At 39.9% G+C, this 21,183-nt stretch overlaps 1 protein-coding gene across 2 annotated transcripts in view; it reads left to right on the forward strand.

Annotated features, from left to right (window-relative positions):
• The window catches only part of LOC120937182 (sine oculis binding protein homolog), a 227,935-nt gene that overhangs the window by 82,950 nt on the left and 123,802 nt on the right, over window positions 1-21,183 (forward strand). For both annotated transcript variants that reach the window (XM_040350193.1, XM_040350194.1), the window contains 2 exons: window positions 1,574-1,753; window positions 18,861-19,012. In XM_040350193.1, coding sequence (XP_040206127.1) covers window positions 1,574-1,753; window positions 18,861-19,012 — 332 coding nt within the window. The remainder of the gene's footprint in view (window positions 1-1,573; window positions 1,754-18,860; window positions 19,013-21,183) is intronic.

Consider the following 21,183-nt stretch of genomic DNA (forward strand, 5'->3'; position numbering starts at 1 on the left):
AGCTTTTCCTCTCCATTTGCTAATTTTGTGTAATAAATAAATTAGGCTGCAGAGTTGCGACCCTAGGTTCTGAAGCAGAAAGGGCTATGTCACATTAACAACCTTGCAGCAGAGATTTGTAGCAATAATAAATATATGTTGAGGTTGAACATTACTGTTTCTTAGGATTCACTATCAATTCATATATTTAGCTTCCTTGAGAAAATCACAGGTGAAATTTATTAGGCTGCATGTTTTCAAAGCTATACTAAGGGCACTTTACCGTTGTTTTTGCGGCGCTTTTCGGCCGCTAGCGGGGGTTAAAAGCACAATGCTAGTGGCTGAAAAGTGCATCAAAAACAGGGTTAAAAATGCCCACAGAGCGTTGCTGCAGCGGCACTTTGCTGCCTGTTGATTTCAATGGGCAGGGGTGCTTTAGGAGTAGTGTATTCACTGCTTCTAAAGCGCTGCAAAGAAGCTGCTTGCAGGACTTTTTTTAACGTCCTGCCAGCGCAGCACCCCAGTGTGAAAGCACTCTGGGATTGCAGCTGTGGCTTATTTCAGGCTCATTTAGCGGCGCCTGAAAAATGCCTCCAGTGTGAAAGGGGTCTAAAGAAAGATGCTTGGGGGGTAAAATAAAAAGTTATACTTACCTGCTCTGTGCAACAATATTGCAGAGTGAGGTCCCTTTCCTCCCCTATGACAGCCCCCTGCCAGTGCTATCCGTTCATCCATTATCCATGTGCCTTTTTAGCAAGCTGACTGCTTTGGAGGAACCTGTGTGCATTCCCCTCCAAGTTGGGCCATGTGCATCCATAGCCAGACACAGAGCCGGTAAGCCATGCCCCCACTCACTCCTCACAGAAGAATTATTTGATAGAAAATGTAATCTTTTATATTTTTAGGAATTATTGTGAATGTGATCAACTTAACAATGCATGTTAATCTTTTCAGACCAATTGCATATATGGATTCCTGCTTGGAATTGGAACACAGTAGCGTCTCTTACTTTTTAACTACTGATTAATGATAGACACGTGCAATTTGTTTGGGCTCGAATATAAATGCTGACAAATTTTGGGGTATTCAGAGTCGGATGTCGGATGTTTAAGAATCTCTGAATGAAATAGTAACGTATTTCGAAAAATTTGTTTTCTAACGACTCCCATATTTTCGGAATGATTTGGATCAGTCGAGAAATGATTGACCCATTCAAATTCTGTATGAAGAATACCTGGTTGTTAAGTGGCGGCCCGGGAAGCCGGCCACCTACGTCCTTAACAACCAATGACTCATCAGCTGTCAGCGGGTTTCCCCACTGACAGCCGAAATATAAACCTCTTACCTTTCTGGCTTTTCAAAATTGGTGCTGAAGTGATTAGAAGTCGGGGTTTCCAAATACATGCAGTCCATAGGTGGCTTCTTGAATTTAGTACTATCTCTGCATTTTTTAAACAAAGGTTTTCATTAAAGTACCTGACAAAGAAATAGTCACTAAAATAAGAATTGCAGATCAATGTTGGAAACATAATGAAAATGTATAGACACTGAAAGTATATTGGAAATATAAAACAGCTGCATTTTTTTCTTACAGAGAATTCATTGCCAAAACCAAAACTATCCGAGGACAGTGTTATTGCACCATTCAATACAAATTATTCAGGGCTTGCTACAGGAAATGGGCTTGCAGAACTACCAGCGGGGTCAAGGGATCATGGAAACATGCCAATTATGGTACCTTTAATCCCTCCTCCCTTCATGAAACCACCAGCAGGTACAATTTCTCTATGTAAAATCTTTTATTACAAAAATATGTGTTTATGCTCATGTAAGATTGTAAATAATAAATGATACATTACAGCATACAACAAAAATTCAATCACTAAGCTAGCTAGAAATATAATTACAAATAGCATTATCCGAAAAGGGTTTTCTACATTAAGTATTTGGTAAATCTATTCAATAAAGAACTCATTGCTTCTTTACACTTTAGTTCTTCATTTTTGGTTTTAGGACAGTGAAAAAAAAGCCCTGGAGCATGAAAAACGACATTATTTTTCCAAGGAGTTAGAGTGCAGTTGAGCAAAAGATCCTGTTCAGTCTCAGAAAGCCCAGGAAAAGTCTGTCCTCTCCTCCTCTGGTGTGCAGGGAATCTTGGCTTTTGAAGTTTGCAGCCCATAGCCTCCATTGCACAGCGTTCCTTTAAGGACTACATATACCAGGATCCTCAGTGGCTGCATACACAAGTCCTCCTTGCCACTGACTGGCTTACTGCCACTGCCTTCTGGAGGGAGGGGGAGATGGGCTTACTGCTCACTTGTTGAAAGTTCCATTTGGCTTTTCATTGTATTGGCGTGTATAATTAACCAATAGAATCATGCATTAGGAAGTATTAAACTTTGCAGGTTACAGCAGCCCAGAATTTGGGGCTCCTGGACTGCAGAAGAGTTGTAACTAAAGCGTATGTGTAGGTACCAAGGGGTAAGATAGTTTAGTGCACTATGGGCCCTGGGAAAAAAAATGGGTTGGCTCCCTGGTCAGCTTCATATATCAGACACCAGTGACAACTCAGCTAGGGGGGCATAATATCAAAATGTCCTTATGTAACGAGTATACTAGTTAATCAACTCTGGGGTTTCTGATAGGGGGTATCTCGACACTGAATTACTAGAAAAATTTAGGAAAACCAGGATGTGAATCAGTTTGCCAGAAAACAGACAAAACTAAAGTTTCAATTTGAGTGCATTTGCTTTTACGTATTTTTTAAAGGGAACAAAAATTCTCTGGTAAGACACATTACAGCGTTTATTGTAATGTAGCTTGATGATACGGTATCTCTTGTATGTTATCATTTTATGTATTTCCTCTCTCAGTGGGCTCAACACCAAGACATAGAAAATGGTTTTCTTCTACACAATGAGATCCGAAAAGCTTTTTCTAGTGATTGGATCCTCTCTTCCTGTGCACCTATATCTTTTACTTATAACCTCCTATCACTTATGAGGGATACCCATTTCTCACATTGCATTATTCACACAGTCACAAAGTTACCATTCAGTCTTCTGATGTATTTGGTTTCTTTGCATGCTCAGCCTCATATCTCAATTATGTAGCTAAATTCTCACACTTGAGTTCAGTTTCCCTCTGGACACTTGCTTATCTTACTGTATCAAGTCAGTCTTAGTTTAAGAACATAGCTGTAATTACACATTGATTTATACCTTCTGGAAGAAGTCGTTCATTCTTTTTTTTTTGCAAGCATGAATAAATGCAAAGTTAAAACCAAAATGAAATAAAACAAAATAATAAACTGGATTTTGTTTGAATAAGCACATATTTCCTTGGGCAAGGGTTAAATGGCTGATTTGCATTTTAATCTGGCAATTCAGAGCCTTCAAATCTTTGATTGTTATTCAGCCAATCCACATTAGATTCCCATTTTAAAATACACCTAATACTTCGAATACACCTAATTCAAATAGTTTGTTGGTGCTAGTATTCTAAAACCTGTAAGGATTTGGTACAGACAAATGTAAAGTGTTAAAAATGTGTTCCTTTTAAGTAAATACATTGACAGTTTAGTTGTAAGGGGAAGAAGCTAAAGCCGCATACACATGACCATTTTTCATGTCATGGAAAAAAAATAAGTTTTTCTCGACGTGATTCCTCTCAAGCCTGCCTTGCATACACACGATCATGATAAAAAATGCTCGAGCAAAGCGCGGTGATGTACAACACGTACGACGGTACTATAAAGTGGAAGTTCCATTCGAATGGCACCACCCTTTGGGCTGATTATGCGAATTTCCCGTCTCATAACTTGCTTCTGAGCTTGCGTGTTTTCCCCCCGTCGTTAAAGCGTACACACAAACGTTTTTCACGACCAATTTAAAAAATTGCATTTTTCTTGTCATGAAAAAGGATCACGTGTGTACGCGGCATAAGAGTTTAACAACCACTTCTTTTGGCTATGTTTTCGCAACTGATGTCAAATATGAATTGTTCAGCTTATAAACAAATCACTCACTCATTACCTTTCCCCTAGACCAGTAATACCCCAATTGCATGCTACCACCTTGCCTATAGTGCAACATAGAGAAAGAGAAGTCATGGTCACAGTTTATGTGTCCAATACACCTCTGTGCCCCTTTTGGCAATCATGTATCACTCTCTACAGAACAGTAAGTGTACATTAGCAGTCAGTGGGAATTGTTGGAGATGAGGGTTTAGCAGTAGACATTTGACAAAAATGTTACATTTGTATATCAGTAAAAGCAATGTTTAACATGCTTAGACTGCAGTTTTGAAGAAAGGAGGTAATTTTAAACAGCTGGTTGAGTGAATTATGTTTACAAGCTTGGGGAATAAATGATCACGTCAACGCAATCTTTGGGGGATAAATGTTGGGAAAGATAAAGTGTTACACTTGAAACTATTGCCGTAAAGAATGTGTTACCCCAACAATGTAGTATCCTGTTCTCTTTGTATTGCTTCCTTTGTGTGAAATACTTGGTGTTCTTGTCAGTCTCTCTGATTTCCTATTTCAGACTGTCCATGCTAGTCCTGAGAGCCCATGCACCTTAGTGTGGTCAGTTTTTTGGCTGTGCTGGGATAACAGCCTGCCTGTCCACCAATGATCAGACTTGTGCTGACCCACCTCTTCACTGGGAAGATTGGTGTACTGCTGTTTTTTTACCCTCACCTGTCTAAGCCCCGTATGCAGCTGAAAACAGAGATTATGTGATCACTTATGGAAAAAAAATTTTTTTATGTACTTTGTAAATATATATATATACAAACATTTTGTATTGCATTTCTATTTTAAACTAAATTGGTTGTTTTACAAGGTAAGGGTTCACATGTACTTTAAGGCTCCATTCACACTTGTACGACTTTAAAAGTTGCATTGACTTTGTAGTGCAACTTTGATGCAACTCTGGATGGGTGCGACTTGGATATGACTTTGGCTTTGACATGGACATGATAATGCACAACTGTTGCGTTGTATAACATTTAGGATGACTTTCATGTAGTTTTTGAGAGTTAACATTGAAGTCTATGGCCCTCAAGTAGCATGAAAGTCAGACCGAAGTAGTGCATGAACTACTTTGAAGTCGCTGCAACTTTAAGTTGCGCATATATGAATGGTTATCATTGAAAAAAAATGGGAACGAAGGGAGCCTTAGTGTTGAGGAATAAGAGATTAGATAATAGCTATAGGTAAAGTACTGGGGGGTGGAATTAAAAGGTAAGGTGATACTGTAGTGTTAAGGGCTTGTTCACATCGGTAGTTTTGGGCTGAGCTGCAGTCCAATAACAAGATAATTTGCCTTAAGTCCTTTGGCTTAGGTTCGCAACAATGCACTGTGGTTAATTTACTAAAGACAAATAGGCTGTTCACTTTGCAAGGGAATTTTCTCTTAGCTTCGTGAATGAGGTAAAGCTCTGCTAACTTCTATCATCTAATACTACGCAAGAAAAAATAGTGCTTTTTTTCTTCCTTGCATGTGATTGGGTAATCTTTGCAAAGTGAAATGTCAACCCATTCACCAAACTAAGGTGAAAAAATGATTTGCAAAGTTAACAGTCTATTGACCTTTAGTAAATCAATTCCACTGTGTTGGTGTCCACAGAAATAACAGAACATGTTGCATTTGTGTGCATAATGTTACAACACTCTTAACACACCACAACACACTGGAGTGCATAGGAAGAACTTTGCAGTGCAGCATGCATAAAAACATACACCAATGTGCTCAAGTTATGCAGACAATAATGCGCACATACTGGGAAAATTGAAGGGTAAAGTGATACAGTGGGATTATATGCTTAGGAGGCTTGAGCTAAGGGTTATGTGACAGTTTATGGTTTTAAAGGATAACTGTATTTTCAGAAAAAAAAAAAAAATTTGACCAGTCCCTCTTAACAAATTTAACCCATCCAATCGGAACATACAGCTGATTAGACTTTGGCCAAAGGAGGCTTGAGTGTGGAAAGGATGATTTTGTGTAAGAACAGTTTTTACATTCTCCAATAGTAGGATCTAAATAGTAACATAAAAACTATTAGCACCAAGCTGAAGAAGCAGAACTAACGTATGTTTAGTAACAATTCAGAGAAACTTCAGGAAACGACATATACTGTACACTCGATGAGTTAGCTAGACTTGAGCGTTTCTTCACAGGATCCACTATTAAAACAGTACATATTTTCATTGCTCTGCGATTTTTAGTTTTCTAAGGACATCTCTAAACGTTGTTTTTTATTAAAAACTTAACATTAATTTTAAATGGATGTTGCCGTGCAGATTTAGCAAGACCTTTGTGTTTTTTCGTTTTTTCAGAACATCTTTTGAAAGAAAACCACTGAGAAATTAATGGAAAGAACATTATAATCATATGACTCAAATCATTGTCAGTGGTACTTAGTATGATCAAGGCAGGCCATGGGCTTTTTTTTAATATAATGTACAATATGAAGAGATAATACTTCTAGTTCATATTATTATGAAAATTTGGATAAGGTAAGGGAGTAGGGAAAGTCTATGGGATAGTGAATGTAGGAAAGAATTTTGTGTGGCTAACCAGCAATAACCAAAAATAGCAGTCATATGAATATATTAAAGTGAAAGAAAAATGAGAAGAAAGGCTTTGCATGGCTATCTATTGGTAACAGATTTATTTTTATTAAATTGATCACTGGTATTAGTGGGGAGGTAATAAAGCTTTTTATAAACATGCTCTCGCAGATGTTTTCATATTGGCCTTTATGTATGTTTTCATCATCTTAATGTAAAAGGCTTGTAACCTACAGAACAACACAGTGGGGGAGATTTACTTAAACTGGAGCACTGGTGCAGCTGTGCATGGTAGCTAATCAACTTCTAACTTCAGTTGGTTCAGTTAGGCCTCGTACACACGATTGTTTTCCATCAAGAAAAATGCTGGCAGAGCAACATTTTTGTCGTGTGTATGTTTTTCGTCGAGAAAACTGTCGTGGATCTCGACGAGAAAAAAAGAGAACATGTTTTTCTCGTCGGGAGTCTCAATTTACTCGTCGGGCTGGTTTACGACGAGAAACACGTTCGTGTGTATGCTTAGAAATCCGTGCATGCTCAGAATAAAGTATGAGACGAGAGCGCACCTTTGGTAAAAGTCGTTTTTGTAATGGAGATAGCACATTCGTCACGCTGTAACAGACTGAAAAGCACAAATTGTCTCTCACCAAACTTTTACTTAACATGCAGTAACATGAGATTAGCAAAAGCAGCCCCAAGGGTGGCGCCAGTGGAATCGAACTTGCCCTTTATAGTGCCGGCGTACGTGTTGTACGTCACCGCATTTGAGAACGACGAGATTTTGTCTTGACAGTGTGTATGCAAGGAAAGCTTGACAAGATTCTCGTCAAGCTTGACAGGAACCTCGTCGAGGACGTTTTTTTTTACGACGAGATTCTCGGTCGTGTGTACGAGGCCTCAGACTTTGACAATAAAACCTGGCAGCTAATTGGTTTCTATGCAGAGCTGCACAAGGTTTTGCACTATCCAATATTAGTATATCTTCCCCAGTAATTCAGCTTTGCTGTATGTGCCCTAATAAAGAGTATATTGTAATTATATCAGCTGTGAGGCATCATAGATATATTTTTATTCCCAAGCAAACCGTGATCCTGCCTTTATTGTCTCTCTAGATGGAATTTCCAGCGTTTGTGGTGCTTTAGGCCTTGTTTACCTATGCTGTAGAGTTTACTTAAAAGTTATCTGCGGTAGATAATTTTGTAAAGGCAGTTGACAGGCTTTGAAATGTTGCCTCTGAATTCCTGCAACCCACGTGTATAACACCCCCTGATTGCCGAATTTCAAGTTGGCCATGTTCGTACACATAACTGTGGTTGCAAAATGTATACAAAATGTCACGTTGGCAGGTGGAACTGCCACTAAATCCTTTCTAGTGCATTAAATGTGGTTGCAGAATGACAGGTTTTCAATAGTTAAAACATTGAGGAGAAAATTTGGGTACAGCATTTGCTAAGGTGTTAGGTGGTATACTGCACAGCATGGTTGCACATGTTCCAGATTTTTGCATTTCTTTGTATTGATGTACAGATGGAATGTTCACGACTTTTGGCCTCTTAAACTATGTTGTGTACCGTTGTCTGCACACATTCCTGATTCTGTAACTTTTTGGTGATGTGACAATGTTGTTTCCCATAGGTAAATATCGAATACACAGAAAAAAGGTTCAGGAGGTGATATGTTGCTTCTGAGCTGCCTGCAAACGGCCTACAAAAAGTTAACCACTGGAGAGGGCTAGTTAACTCAGCTGGACATGTACACAAGGCATTAAAGTATAGCAGCAATGTGTGCTAGTTGCAGCAACCAGCATGTTATGCCTATATATATATATATATAGGCATATATATATATATATATATATATATATATTATATTTATACACTCTCTATGTGTGACACCACAACAGAGCACCAACCACTGATATATTCCAGTAGTCAAGATCACACTTCAAAACTAACTTTATTCACTAATTTCTTGGAATTAAAGAATGCACAATTGTTTTCTCTGATTAAACAGCAAGCAGAAACATTCCTAAGGTTTTCTGCTTTCTGGCCCAGAGATTTTATGGAAGCCACTATCTTATTTTCTATAATTTTTTTTTTATATTTAATGGAAGTGAGCATCTAGGGCTAACCATTTCCCAAGAAGTCAATTTCCCTTCTAAAATAACTAAGGGGAAATCAGTGTTTTACCCTTCAGGTAATCAGAGAGGTTACAAAGGTGACAAGGGAAGCATTTAGTCAAAGTGAAGTCTTGTAGTTTAAATAATTTACTTTAAGTGTGCATAATTTACAGTGACTGTGGCATGTTTTTTTTGTAAAGTATGAACACACAATTGAAAATGTGTATACTTTTCAGGCTAGGGCAGATATTGATGAATAGCACAGATTTAAAGCTGAACTCCAGGCAAACAGCTAAAGATACAGGAAATACATAATAAGTAGCTGTTTTACCTGTCAATGGATTTGAATTTCTGTCCCACCAGTCCTGAGATTTACAAAGTCCCCTCACACAATACATTCAAGCAGATATCACAACGTTTCTACACATGCGACCATGAAGAGGTAAAAACAGGCTGCTGACCAGCGGTTGCCACCCTCTGCTGCCTTTATCTAGCCAAAGAGGGTTGCACACATACCTCGGCCATGACAAAAACTATACCCACTGTTGTATTTGTCAGGCAGTACTGCCCGCAAATGCAACCCATTCACATGTGTACATTGCACAAGCTTGGGAGTGGTGGTACTGACTTTTTAGGGTTAAAACATGCAGTGAAGAGGCAACATATTGTCTCCTAACTGCCTGTCAACCACCCTCTAATAAACAATCCACCATAGATGGCTCTACAGTAGGGTGGTTAGAGCCGCCACATGTGTAAACGAGCCCTTATAGACTGAAAAAGGGATACATTGACATCCTTTCTCCACCCACAGCCTGCTGAATGGAAAATGAAAGTGAAGCAGTCAACTACACTCATGCCGTTTTTCGGCATGAAAAAAAAAACAACGGTTTTAAAAACGTAATTTAAATGATCGTGTGTGGGCTTCACATCATTTTTCGGGCTTCTGAAAAACGACAAAAAAAAATTCGAACATGCTGCATTTTTTAACGTCGTTTTTAAAAATGTAGTTTTTTCGGGTTGTAAAAAATGATCGTGTGTGGGCTAAAATGGCGTTTTAAACCCGCGCATGCCCAGAAGCAAGTTATGAGACGGGAGCGCTCGTTCTGGTAAAACTACCATTCATAGTGGAGTAAGCACATTCATCACGCTGTAACAGACAACAGCGCAAATCGTCTTTTACTAACAAGGAATCAGCTAAAAGCAGCCCAAAGGCGAATAGAACTTCCCCTTTAGAGTCCCGTCGTACGTGTTGTATGTCACCGTATGAAGTTGGAAAAATGTAGTTTTTTGGACATGCTGAAAAACATTGTTTCTTTTTTCATGTCGAAAAACGATCGTGTGTACGATCAAATTCAGGTAATTACACTAGTTTAAAAATAACACTAAAGGGGTTTTAAAGGTAGAAGGTTTTTTTACCTTAATGCACTCTATGCGTTAAAGTACAAAACCTTCTGGGTGCGACTACCCTATTCACCCCCCCACTTACACTTATCTTGATCCAGCAGTTGTCCCCAAGAGCAGTGTCTCTCTTGGCCCTCTCCCTACTCATAGAACAGTGAGGCAACAGCAGGAGCCATTGACTTATGCTGCTGTTAATTAAATCCTGTGACAAGAGAGTTGCCAAGCCGCACTGTCTGTATCTATAGACGCAGGCAGCGTGGCTTGGTGATCAACCTTGCAGATGTGCCAATATGGAAAGAGGCTAAGAGGCTAAACTCCTTTGAGCCAGCCACTGATACAGAGTCCCATGACATTTCCTCATTGTTAATAACACAAATTGTTCCTACAAATATTAAATGCAATGTAGCGTACATGTGAGCATGAAAATGCCTTCTAGCTAATAAACACAAGAAGCATGTGTATGAAGATGTTGGGTCTTCTCTCAAGGTATACAACCTTCTCAGACATACTCTACAGGGGGAGATTTACTAAAATTGAATTTGCAAAATCTGATGCAGCTCTACATAGAAACCAATCAGCTTCCAGGTTTTATTTTTAAAGCTGAATTTAGAAGCTAATTGGCTACCATGTACAGCTGCACTAGATTCTGAGTGCTTCAGTTTTAGTAAATCTCCCCCTACGTATGAAGCGTGGTACAACACTAAATATATGGCTCATTTACAGCAACCAAGAGATTTGGGAAAACGACCTTTCTCAGTATATTTCATACATGTGTCATTTCTTGGTGTCGTGAAGCTCCATCTCTTCTTATGAATTTTGTCCCTTTATTATAACACTGCACTATCACAGCTCACAGTATACATACAACAGAGAGCTATCACCCATGCCAATTTTTTACAATGTCAGTTGATCTGTTATGATTCTTCCACTGGTATAATAAAAGGGAAAAAGACAATTAATTTCTGGTTATCCTTTGGTAGGCCATTTTGCTGAGCTCAAAGACATGGAAACAGAAACTAAACAAAAATGTTACAATTGCTTCTATAGATGCATTCCACCTGCATTTTAACCACTTGCTTACTGGGCACTTATACCCCCTTCCTGACCAGGCCAATTTTCAGCTTTCAGTGCTGTCACATTTTGAATGGCAATTGCGCGGTCATGCAACACTATAGTGTTACACAAATAGAGCTTTTTTTTGGTGGTATTTAATCACCACTGGTGAGCACTGATGAGGATGCACTGATAGGTGGCACTGATGGGCACTGATAGGTGGTACTGATGGCCTATGATAGGTGGCACTGATGTTGTACTGATGGGCACTGATAGGCAGCACTAATAGGTGGCACTGATAAGCGGCACTGATACGCACTGGTAGGTGGCACTAATTGGAAGCACTGATATGTGGCATGATAGGTGGCACTGATTGGCGGCACTGATATGCACTGATAGGTGGCACTGGTGGGCACTGATAGGTGGCACTGATTAGCAGCACTAGTGGGCATGGACTAGCAGCACTGGTGGGCATGGATTAGCAGCACTGGTGGACACAGATAGGTGGCACTGGTTGGCACTGATTAGCAGCATTGGTTGGGCACAGATTGGGACCGATGTCCCTGTAACAGAAGCTGGTTACCGGTTTTCTTCTTTTCTCCTCAGGTTGATCAAGAGGAGAAAAAAAAGCAGATTACCGGCCTCTGTTTACTTCCTTGATCAGCTGTCATTGGTTGACAACTGATCACATGATAAAGGACCACTGTGATTGGCCTTTTAACTTGTTCTGTGATCAGCTGAGGACTCGATAATCACTGAGAAAGCCGCGCGGGGCGCAAGCAGCGCGTTCAAGGGATGACGTCTATGAACACCCTCCCGCCATTTTAAGCTTGCGCTGTAGCTGTCTTTCAGCCATAGCGCGGGCAGGAAGTGGTTAATATTTAATTCAAATATTTTTAAAAATCTTCTATTACTAAGGCAAAGGTTGGTCACAGCACGTAAGCTTTGTTACTTTTTTTACGATAAAAAAATTATCATTGTGAACGCTGCCATTGAGTGGCAGACTGTTTACAAAATAACCTGAACCCGAAATCCTAAGTATAAAATAATATGGTTAAACTTTGTGTAGTATAAAAATGGCTTTTTTTTATTTCATTGCCCAAAAATACAGTACAAGGGAATATTTCCATTCCTCCCCATTTGCATAGAACGCCCCTGGCAACAGTGAACAGCTGTCAGCAAAAGAGATGGATGAGGCAGATGAAAAGGTCAAAAAAATAAAACGTAAGCATTTTTACAGGAAACAGCTAGAACAATATGTCGATAGATTCTGTTGTGTATTGAACTAAAGAAATGTTATTAAAAGTTCACCTTTAATATTAATGTACTTTTTTAAAATGAAGTTTTGCCAATTAGGACCATCTTTACGATTGAAATAAATGTATTTATAGCTATATTCTTCTTTTGTATTAAAGAAAGAACTTCTACATTTAATGCAGCTGGGCAGTAATACATTTTTACATGTGTTAAAAATGGTTAAAGTGGTATTAATAGACAACAAGCACCTTTGGAAGTGTAGGGTGCCTGCTATCAGTGCTATGCATTTAGCTGTTTTTGATATACAGTAACAAGGCCCTCTATCTCTTAAGTGAAATATTCAATATCGGATGGTGAATTGTTTGGAAGTAGCGCTGAATGTAGTTGTTCAAATAGTATTAGAATTCTGGTACATTACACCTCCTACATGGGTAGAATCCCACCAGATTACCAAACATTTGAGTTTCTGGAGATTAATCCACTAGTTGCAATCAGGGCTGGATTAACATAGGGGCTAATATGTGATGAGCTCCAGATGAAGCAATTCTGATATCGGTTTGCAGTGGAGAGCTTCATAGGGGTCCCTTTTGAGGCTAGTATGGAATATGTTGCGGAGAAGAGAATAGACCCTGACCCACAATCTGCAAACCTTCGGGCATGTCCACCAAATGTGCACCATAGTGCCCTCCTGAGATCATCCTTGGAAAAACAAAGGAGAGTAGTTTGGAATGAAACAAGCCAACCTAGCCGATGTGTAGTACCACCTGTAAAGTACCTTGTAAACATTTTTGAGAATATTTTTTTTTTTTGACCATTTAGATAGTGTTACAGTCATGACCTGCCAGTCCTCCGGATTCAGCTGCCTCCCCAATTCCACCTCCCACTGAAGGTGATAAGCTTGTAAAGGTGTTTTTTTTAGAGGAGATAATAGAGGACTAAATTAATAATATCAAGCCAGATGTTTGAGGTTGGGCCCTAAAGAGCCTTTCAAAGGGAGTCAAAGTGTAGGGTATGGGTCTAGATTTTAATAACTGTTGGAGGAAATGTCGAAACTGTAGGTAGCTATAGTGTTCTCGGATAGGAATATTGTGAGAGGAACGTAGAGCCTCAAATGCAATGATCCTAGTGGGGGTAAACTGAGAGTAAATATCCATAAAGAACTGTTAGCCGTCCACCAAGAGAACTGCAGAGATGAACCTGTCATCCGCTGGCTCAGTGGGGATCAACAGAGCGATCCCAGCTGAGCTAGAGGAGTCAATCAAAACGGATCTGCTTTAAGGAGTACATGGGAAAGAACAATACACCTCTCCTGACTACACCCAAAGCGAGTGGAGAGTGAGATAAGGGACTTTAAATATGCCGTAATATAACAGTCAACATTTTTTAAAAGTATACAATCCTTTTTTTTCCCCTCTTTCTTTCATGATTATTATTGCTCAATCACTAACGTACACCTGTAAATTATTCTTAATATTTTTCACGGTAACCTACATTAATTTACATGGGCAGATCTCTAAATATACTTAGGGCACTAATGGGCTTTATTTTTTTTTTGTATTTGGCAATAAAGTTTTTTGTTATCACTTGGCAATAACAGGAAGTGATGTGATCTAAAGGAAGTTGGTGTTTCATTACACCAGATGGTTTTTGTTTCACACCATTGGCTAATTGGAAAGGAGGTAACGGCTCCTTTGTATATTAATCACACCATGCGAAACCAGAAGGGATGTCCTTGATGACGTCCTGGAGGAGGGGCGAAACTCCTCCATCTATTTTACTAACCAGTGATGCAACTTCCGATATCCGTGGAATGCACGCCGTACATCGGCGAACCCGGAACTTACTGATGGCTGTTTTACATAGCCATCTCGTGAGTGGCGTTTCTTTGCTTGCGCATTGAATCAGTACCGGCAGTACTTCACTATTGGCTTTTTTATCTTTTGTTTTCCATTATGAATGATCTCCCTCAGTCCATTCACATGAATATCTACACGGAAGCTTCTCTGAGAGTCCATTTTTTTTTATATCAGTTCTTTTAGATCACAGCCCTATTGATCCCTAGACTGCAAAGCTGAGGGTCCATTAACTCTGGTGAGTGGGGTCGCAAGAGGGAAGTGTGGCACTTGAAAATCCTATCTTGAACCACAAAGCATTTTTGGAGCACTTAGCACTTTAATTATTATATGTATAGAATTTAGTAAATTGTCACGGTCAATAATTTACAAGCACATTGTCACTTTTGATGTTTTATATTCTGCCAGTGCTGTTAATTCACATATTCATTTTTTAAGGTTCTAGCACCTTTGTAATAGCTGCTGCGGTTTATCATATGTTTGTTTACTATTCCATCTAGCGCGAGTGTTAGTTAGTAATACACATGGTAAAATATATGTCCCAGTGGGGTCATAGGGAGACCTTTCAAAGGAAGGCCAATAGCAAAAACAAACATATGGATGGAATAACATTACGCTGGAGGTAACCCCTAAAACCAAGGCAAATTACAAAGCGTAACAAAAATATCTACTGCAAAGTAAAGCAATCTACAAAGTCATTGGATTCCAATGTTCACAAACCCTTGTCTTCACAAACTTGAGGTAATAACATGGAATTTAGTGCTAAGTGTTTCTCTTTAAAATCTTGATTACTTGAGCTCCACAGTTGTCATTTTGAAGTATTATTACATAATGAAATAGGCTTTATATAGCACAAAGAAAAGTAGAACAGGTCTCCCAGAATGTGCTATTCTTTCTATATCTATCCAGCAAATGTTTTAATTAAAAGCCTGTATGATCTTCATTTATTTAATTTACAGCTCCATTGTTATTAAATTAGTGGCAGTAGAATCTTATGAAATTAACAGACTTTTCATTTTAAAACAATACTTGATAGTAAAAGTGCCTCAATAATGAGGCTACGGGTCTGTCATTTGCTGTCTACAGTACCATAATTGTATCTATCTATATTATACTACGCTCAAGTAATTGCTCCTTTCAGTGGCGTAACTAGCAAATCTGGCACCTGGGCCAATTATGTTTTTTAACCATCCCCCTTTTGCTCAACCTGCACCAAAAAAAATAATAATAATTACTTTAGGAATAAAGAGGAGTGTGCAGTACACCTTGCAGAATTGTGTGTGTGGCTAAATTGAACGGTGGGAGGTGCGTAAAGCGCCATGGTTTAATAAAACCTGAGGCTGATAACTCTATAAACAGAACACAAATGCCACACTCCTTGTACTCATAAAATATACTTCCAAAACAGTTTAGCAACAAATGACGCAACAATCTACAATTTTTTTTTTTTTTAACTGAATCAGCTCAATTTCATAGGTTTTTTTACACACTGCCTACCTTAAAGTGTTACTAAACTCAGTAATATGAAAATAGTTCATCACCCAAACCCCCACCACACACACACTGTGCACACAGCTTATAAATCTTCTTTTTACTTTAAACTACTGTCACTATATACCTTTTTGGTTGATCTGTATACCACGGTCACATGATAAACTGCAGGGTCTGCCTGAGTGTTCAGGCAGGAGCAGATTTCCACTACAGCCTGTGTCCTCATGCAATTATGGGAGGGGGATCATTCATCAATCAAGATGTTACATTCCACCAACTGTGTTCTTTTGTTTTTTAGTTACTGGGCATGGAGGAGGAGGGAGGGACTGGCCTGTCATTTAAAATCTGTATACACGCCCACATGTGTGATGATAATGTCATGTTACCTGGCTAGCTCTGATCAACAAGCAAATGTTCTCTCCACCAATATAGACCAAACTGAACATGGACAGCAGTACTACCCTCAATGTGTATTATCTGGCCTTGCCAAGAGAGACCATGTAGGAGGGGGAGGATGCAGGGCTCAAAAATGCATAACGCAGAGGGTTTAGGGCTCAGAAGTTGGTAAGACACAGAGTGCAGGTCCGAGGAGTAAATGCAGGGCTCTGGAGTGCATAATGTAGAAAATGCAGGACTCAACAATGCAGGGCACAGGTGTGTGTAGTGCACAGAGTACAAGGGTCAGGCATGGGTAACGCAGAGAGTACAGATGTCAGGAGTGTGTATCAGACAGAGTGCAGGGGTAGGTAACACGAAGCCCAGTGCACTGAATACAACCATAAATTACCCCCTCCCCCCAGTATAAATCCTCTCAGTTCACCCCCTAAGTACAGACTCCCTCCCACCCCAACCCACAGCACAGAACCCTCTTACCAGCACAGCCTCTTTCCAAGTCTAACCCCCCTAGTACAAATGCCCTTCCTAGCGTAACCCCTAGTACAGACCCCTCCCAGTCTAACTCTCAGTACAGATCCCCCCAGAACAGGCCCTCCCTCCCAGCTTAATCCCCAGCACAGACTCCTGTCCCCAGTACAGATCCTGCCCCCCCCAGACTAAGCCCTTAGAACATGAATAGGCAAGCTGTGGATCCTGATCTATTAGTAGACCACAGGCAGCTGACAGGTAGATCAGGAATAAAGCCTTCCCCTGCTTTTCCTGGTCCTTACGCTCTTTTAGCCCCCCCCCCCCCCACTGCAGAGCAGAGAGTGGGATATAACACAGTATGGGAACTGCCACATTAACCAGCAGGTGATTGGTTTCTAGGAAGCTGGGTGGTCCTGGCAACCAATCAGCAGCTTGTTCATGTGAACAGTTAACTCTGGCAGCTCCCGCTCCTGCCCTCCATCCAATACTGTGACACCTCTTGCTGCTGCACAGTGTTCACCAGTGTATGATGAGGTGATGTGAAGGGAGGCACAGGACTCTGTTTTGGGAGTGCACGGGACATTGTTAAGGGGGGGGCAGAGGACACTACAGTGGAGGTGATGTGAAGGAGGGCAGAGGACACTGCTATGGGAGGCACAGGACACTACAGTGTGGGGTAGTTATATGAAGGGGGCAGAACATTGGTGTGCAGAGGAAGAAGACACCACTGTATGGGGGGGGCAGTGGGGCAGAGGACACTGCTGTGGGGGGGATGATGTGAAGGTGAGCAGTGGACACTACCGTGGGGGGGGGGGTGTGCTGGATACTATGCTGTGTTTTTATTAGGGGCTTGATAACTATATTTTTTTAAAGGATTCTACCCAGGAATCTTTGATTTCCTCCATGTTGTCCATGTAAACCTCTGAAAGGTTGCCTTCCCCTGCCTTAGAACATATTTTCCTTCCCTCAATACAGGCAATCCCCAGCACAGACCTCCTCCCCCTTCAGAACAAATCTCCCCCTCAACTAACTTGATGCAGCAGCATTTCAGAGTGAAGGGAGCTTCTCCTCTCAGCTATGTCATGTAATTGGAGGCGGAATCTCCCTCTGCTCTGTACAGTACCTGTTAGACAAGGAAAAGCAGTGCTGTAGTGCTAATACTTTAGGTATTGCAGCGTCATTTAAAAAAAACAACAACACTGCCAGCACCCCCTTAGTACTCCACTGGTACCTTCATTCCTTCATACCAGATTATAGTACAATACGTTACGTCCCCATTAGGCCTATTGCCTTTCTCTACCTTATTTTAACAGCTCCTGTATTGAGTTTTCCCCATCCCTTCTACAAATATTGGTTGCTCCAGAAACCCCCCTGCCACTATTGCATCTTCATTTGCTCCCCTTGTGTATTGGTTGTCTCCATTTTCTGAATTTCCTACAGGGTGTCTCTTAGATACCGCAACCATACTCTCCTCTCAATATTGTTTCTTACCCTTGCTTTCTGCTCAGTACTATTTGCACCTTTTGTGCTCCTTTTTCTTGCAAATCTCATTCGTACAGAATGTTAATCAAGAATGATTTTAACAATTCGAAAAACAACACAATGAAGCAAAAGATTTGATTTCTTTTAAATTCCATTAATGGATATTAGAAAAAAAAACATAACAGTTTTACAGAGACACTCATTCAGAACAAAGTGTCAGACAGTCCTTTCAGGGTAAAGTGATGGTGTATTTGCAATGCCTCCCTTCCCTGACCCACTGATACTCACCTTGACTACTCTCCCCTGCCCCTCGTTGAAGATAACACTAAAAGCCACAGTGGCCGGTGTCATATGCTAGGGGGAATGGAGATGTCATCCCCTCAGTTGGCTGCAGTTGGCAGTTGGCTGCTGGACCCAAGCACTAATCCACTCATACTCACCTTGCCAGTGTTCCCCTGCCTTTGCTTTTCTGGCTCTCCTGACAGCGCTTTGGTCAAGAAGCCAACCAAGGGAGTAAAATCCCCCTCCTAGCATCTGACGCCAGCCACCCCTGGGGATTTTAGTGCCAGCTGTGTTAGAGGAAAGGGTGGTGGAGAGAGGGCTTGAAAAATGTATTTTGTTGAGTCAGGGGAGCCTCTTTGCATAGTCATTGTTACTTTTCTATGAAAGTATGGATGAAGTGACAGTATCTCTTTAAATTAAATTAGCTGTTATTTAGGAAATCAAAGTTGGAAGTCAATGCTACCTGATTACATGTCAAATTTTTTTATTTTTTTTTCTACAGATGAAGATGTGTCAAATGTGCAAATCATGTGTGCCTGGTGCCAGAAAGTGGGGATTAAGCGCTACTCCCTCAGTATGGGGAGTGAGGTGAAAAGCTTCTGCAGTGAGAAGTGCTTTGCAGCATGCAGAAGAGCATACTTCAAGAGAAATAAGGTAAGACATGCTAGATATAAACATTGCTGTCACTGCAGTAGGTGTTTTGAGAAAATCTGTTAAAACTTTTGTTTCCAAATTTGTTCTCTGGACAGTTTGTTTTTCCTTTTTTTTAATGAACCAAGTGTTTTAACTTTACTACATGCCTTCTTCTATAGGATGTCCTTTGCTCTTTTCTGACTTTGTTTATCAGGCATGGTGCTTACTAATGGTGCTCTAGGCAGTATATCCTTTTGAGGATTCTGGCCACCATAGCTGGGTATCTGTGTGCTCAGTGGCTGGTTTCCTCAGTGCCCCCCCTTCTCCTTAGCTCTGCATGAGAAAGGGTGCCCCGCAGACTCCTCCTCCTCCCGAAACAGTTGAAACCCAAAGATATAAAGCCAGGTGATGGTATCAGATGGACATCAAAGTAGGTCATGAGGAGAATTATTGAGGGGTGGCAAGGATGCCTTGCATAATAAAAATTACCTCTTGCCCAGAGATTGATTTAAATAACACTTATGGTTTGATATACAGTATGCAGTACTGTAACTATAAATTCCTAACCCTTTCAAATCATACAATATTTCTGGATTTAGGCTTTGTATAGTTACTATTAGGCATAAAGTAGATATATGGACCCTATTTATAAAGCGTGAAGAAATAAAAAATAAAACGTGAAGTAACTTTGAATACCATGCCTACCCTCTGTACTTACCTTCGTGGTTAAGCTGTCAGTGCCCATGCACTCTGTGTAGTAGTCCAGGGATTTGAAATGACTGCTCCTCTCCCCCATATTTTTGCAGGGCTTTGGGAATGCTTCAGTGTGATTCTGATTAGTCAGCGCTAGCACAGAGCATCGTATTGCATAGAGAATTGTTTCCTTGTTGCACACATATGCTAAAATGCAATTTTTTTTACATGAAAATGCACTTCAGTCTTGACAGGTTTTTTTTTCCGACAGTAGAAACCCTGTAGATTAAATGGCAGCAGTTGCAATTGTTTTATGTCATACAATATTTGCGCTACTATTTTACAACATTTTCAATAAAAGATACAAATCAGATCAAAAATGTTTTATTGCCCACAAATACATAATTTCTAGTTAAAATGTAAAAGATGAGGTTGTGTCAAGTAAATAAATACCAAATTTTTCAAGCCTCAGATTTGCATGTGCATAAAATGGTAGAAAGTTATGGTACCCAAAAAAGTGATGCTTTAAAAGCCTTTTAAGATCATTAATTTAGAGTTAACAGTGAATGATGGCCTTAAATTATTGCTCTCACTTAAATTTGTAAGGCAATGCCTAATTTATCAGATTATTCAATTATTTCAGAAAATACTTATTAAAAAGACAATGCCCTAATTGGATAAAAAAAATAACAGATATGTGCAGATTGTGCGTGTAATACAGTAAAAATATGCAACATTTTAAATACATGACCTATAATGGTATCCTTTATAACTTTATGTATTTAGTGGTGTTCTGCAATGATTAATCTAAATTATAATTAAACCACTGACATCTGTGGTAATACCTAATGTGTAGCAGACTTGGGATTTTTATGTACATCTATTCTCCTAACTGTGCATATTGTATGTCTACATTATGTCTGCACAGGAATGTTGATTTAGATTTGTTCATGTATTGTCATTTATGATTTTACTATATTTTCCTCATTTTATTGTTTTTACTTTTTTACTGTACTGTACTGTACTGTATACTGTATTACTAATACAAAGGGGCTTACAAGCCCCCAGTTTGCCATTTAAAGTGTGGAAGTAGACCCCTGATGTTTCCTTTGTGTTGTGGATAGAGTTTTGGTCAGAGTCCCAAAACTTCTTCTCCTCTGACACTCAATGCCACACTGACCTTGCTCAAGACATTTTTATGTAGAAGCAGTGACAACTTTTATTTTTTTCAAAAGCTGTTGGAGGTGCAAGATTTATGGGATTAAATCATCTGAAGGTCCTAAATCATGAAATTCCTTTTTAATTTAGTGCAAAGATTAAAACTGAGGACCACGTATGACTCACTGGTGGTCCTGATCTGCCTTTGCAGTCCTGTTACCATTTTGGTATCTCTGTTGATCAGGTACTCTAGGTGGTATGGCTTGACATTTAACACAGAGGTGTAGTAGTATAATGCTACACATTTGCTTGTAAGACACTGATAGTATGTGGAGGATGTG

This window comes from Rana temporaria, chromosome 4, assembly GCF_905171775.1.
Source record: "Rana temporaria chromosome 4, aRanTem1.1, whole genome shotgun sequence".
NCBI classification, from domain to species: Eukaryota; Metazoa; Chordata; class Amphibia; order Anura; family Ranidae; genus Rana; species Rana temporaria.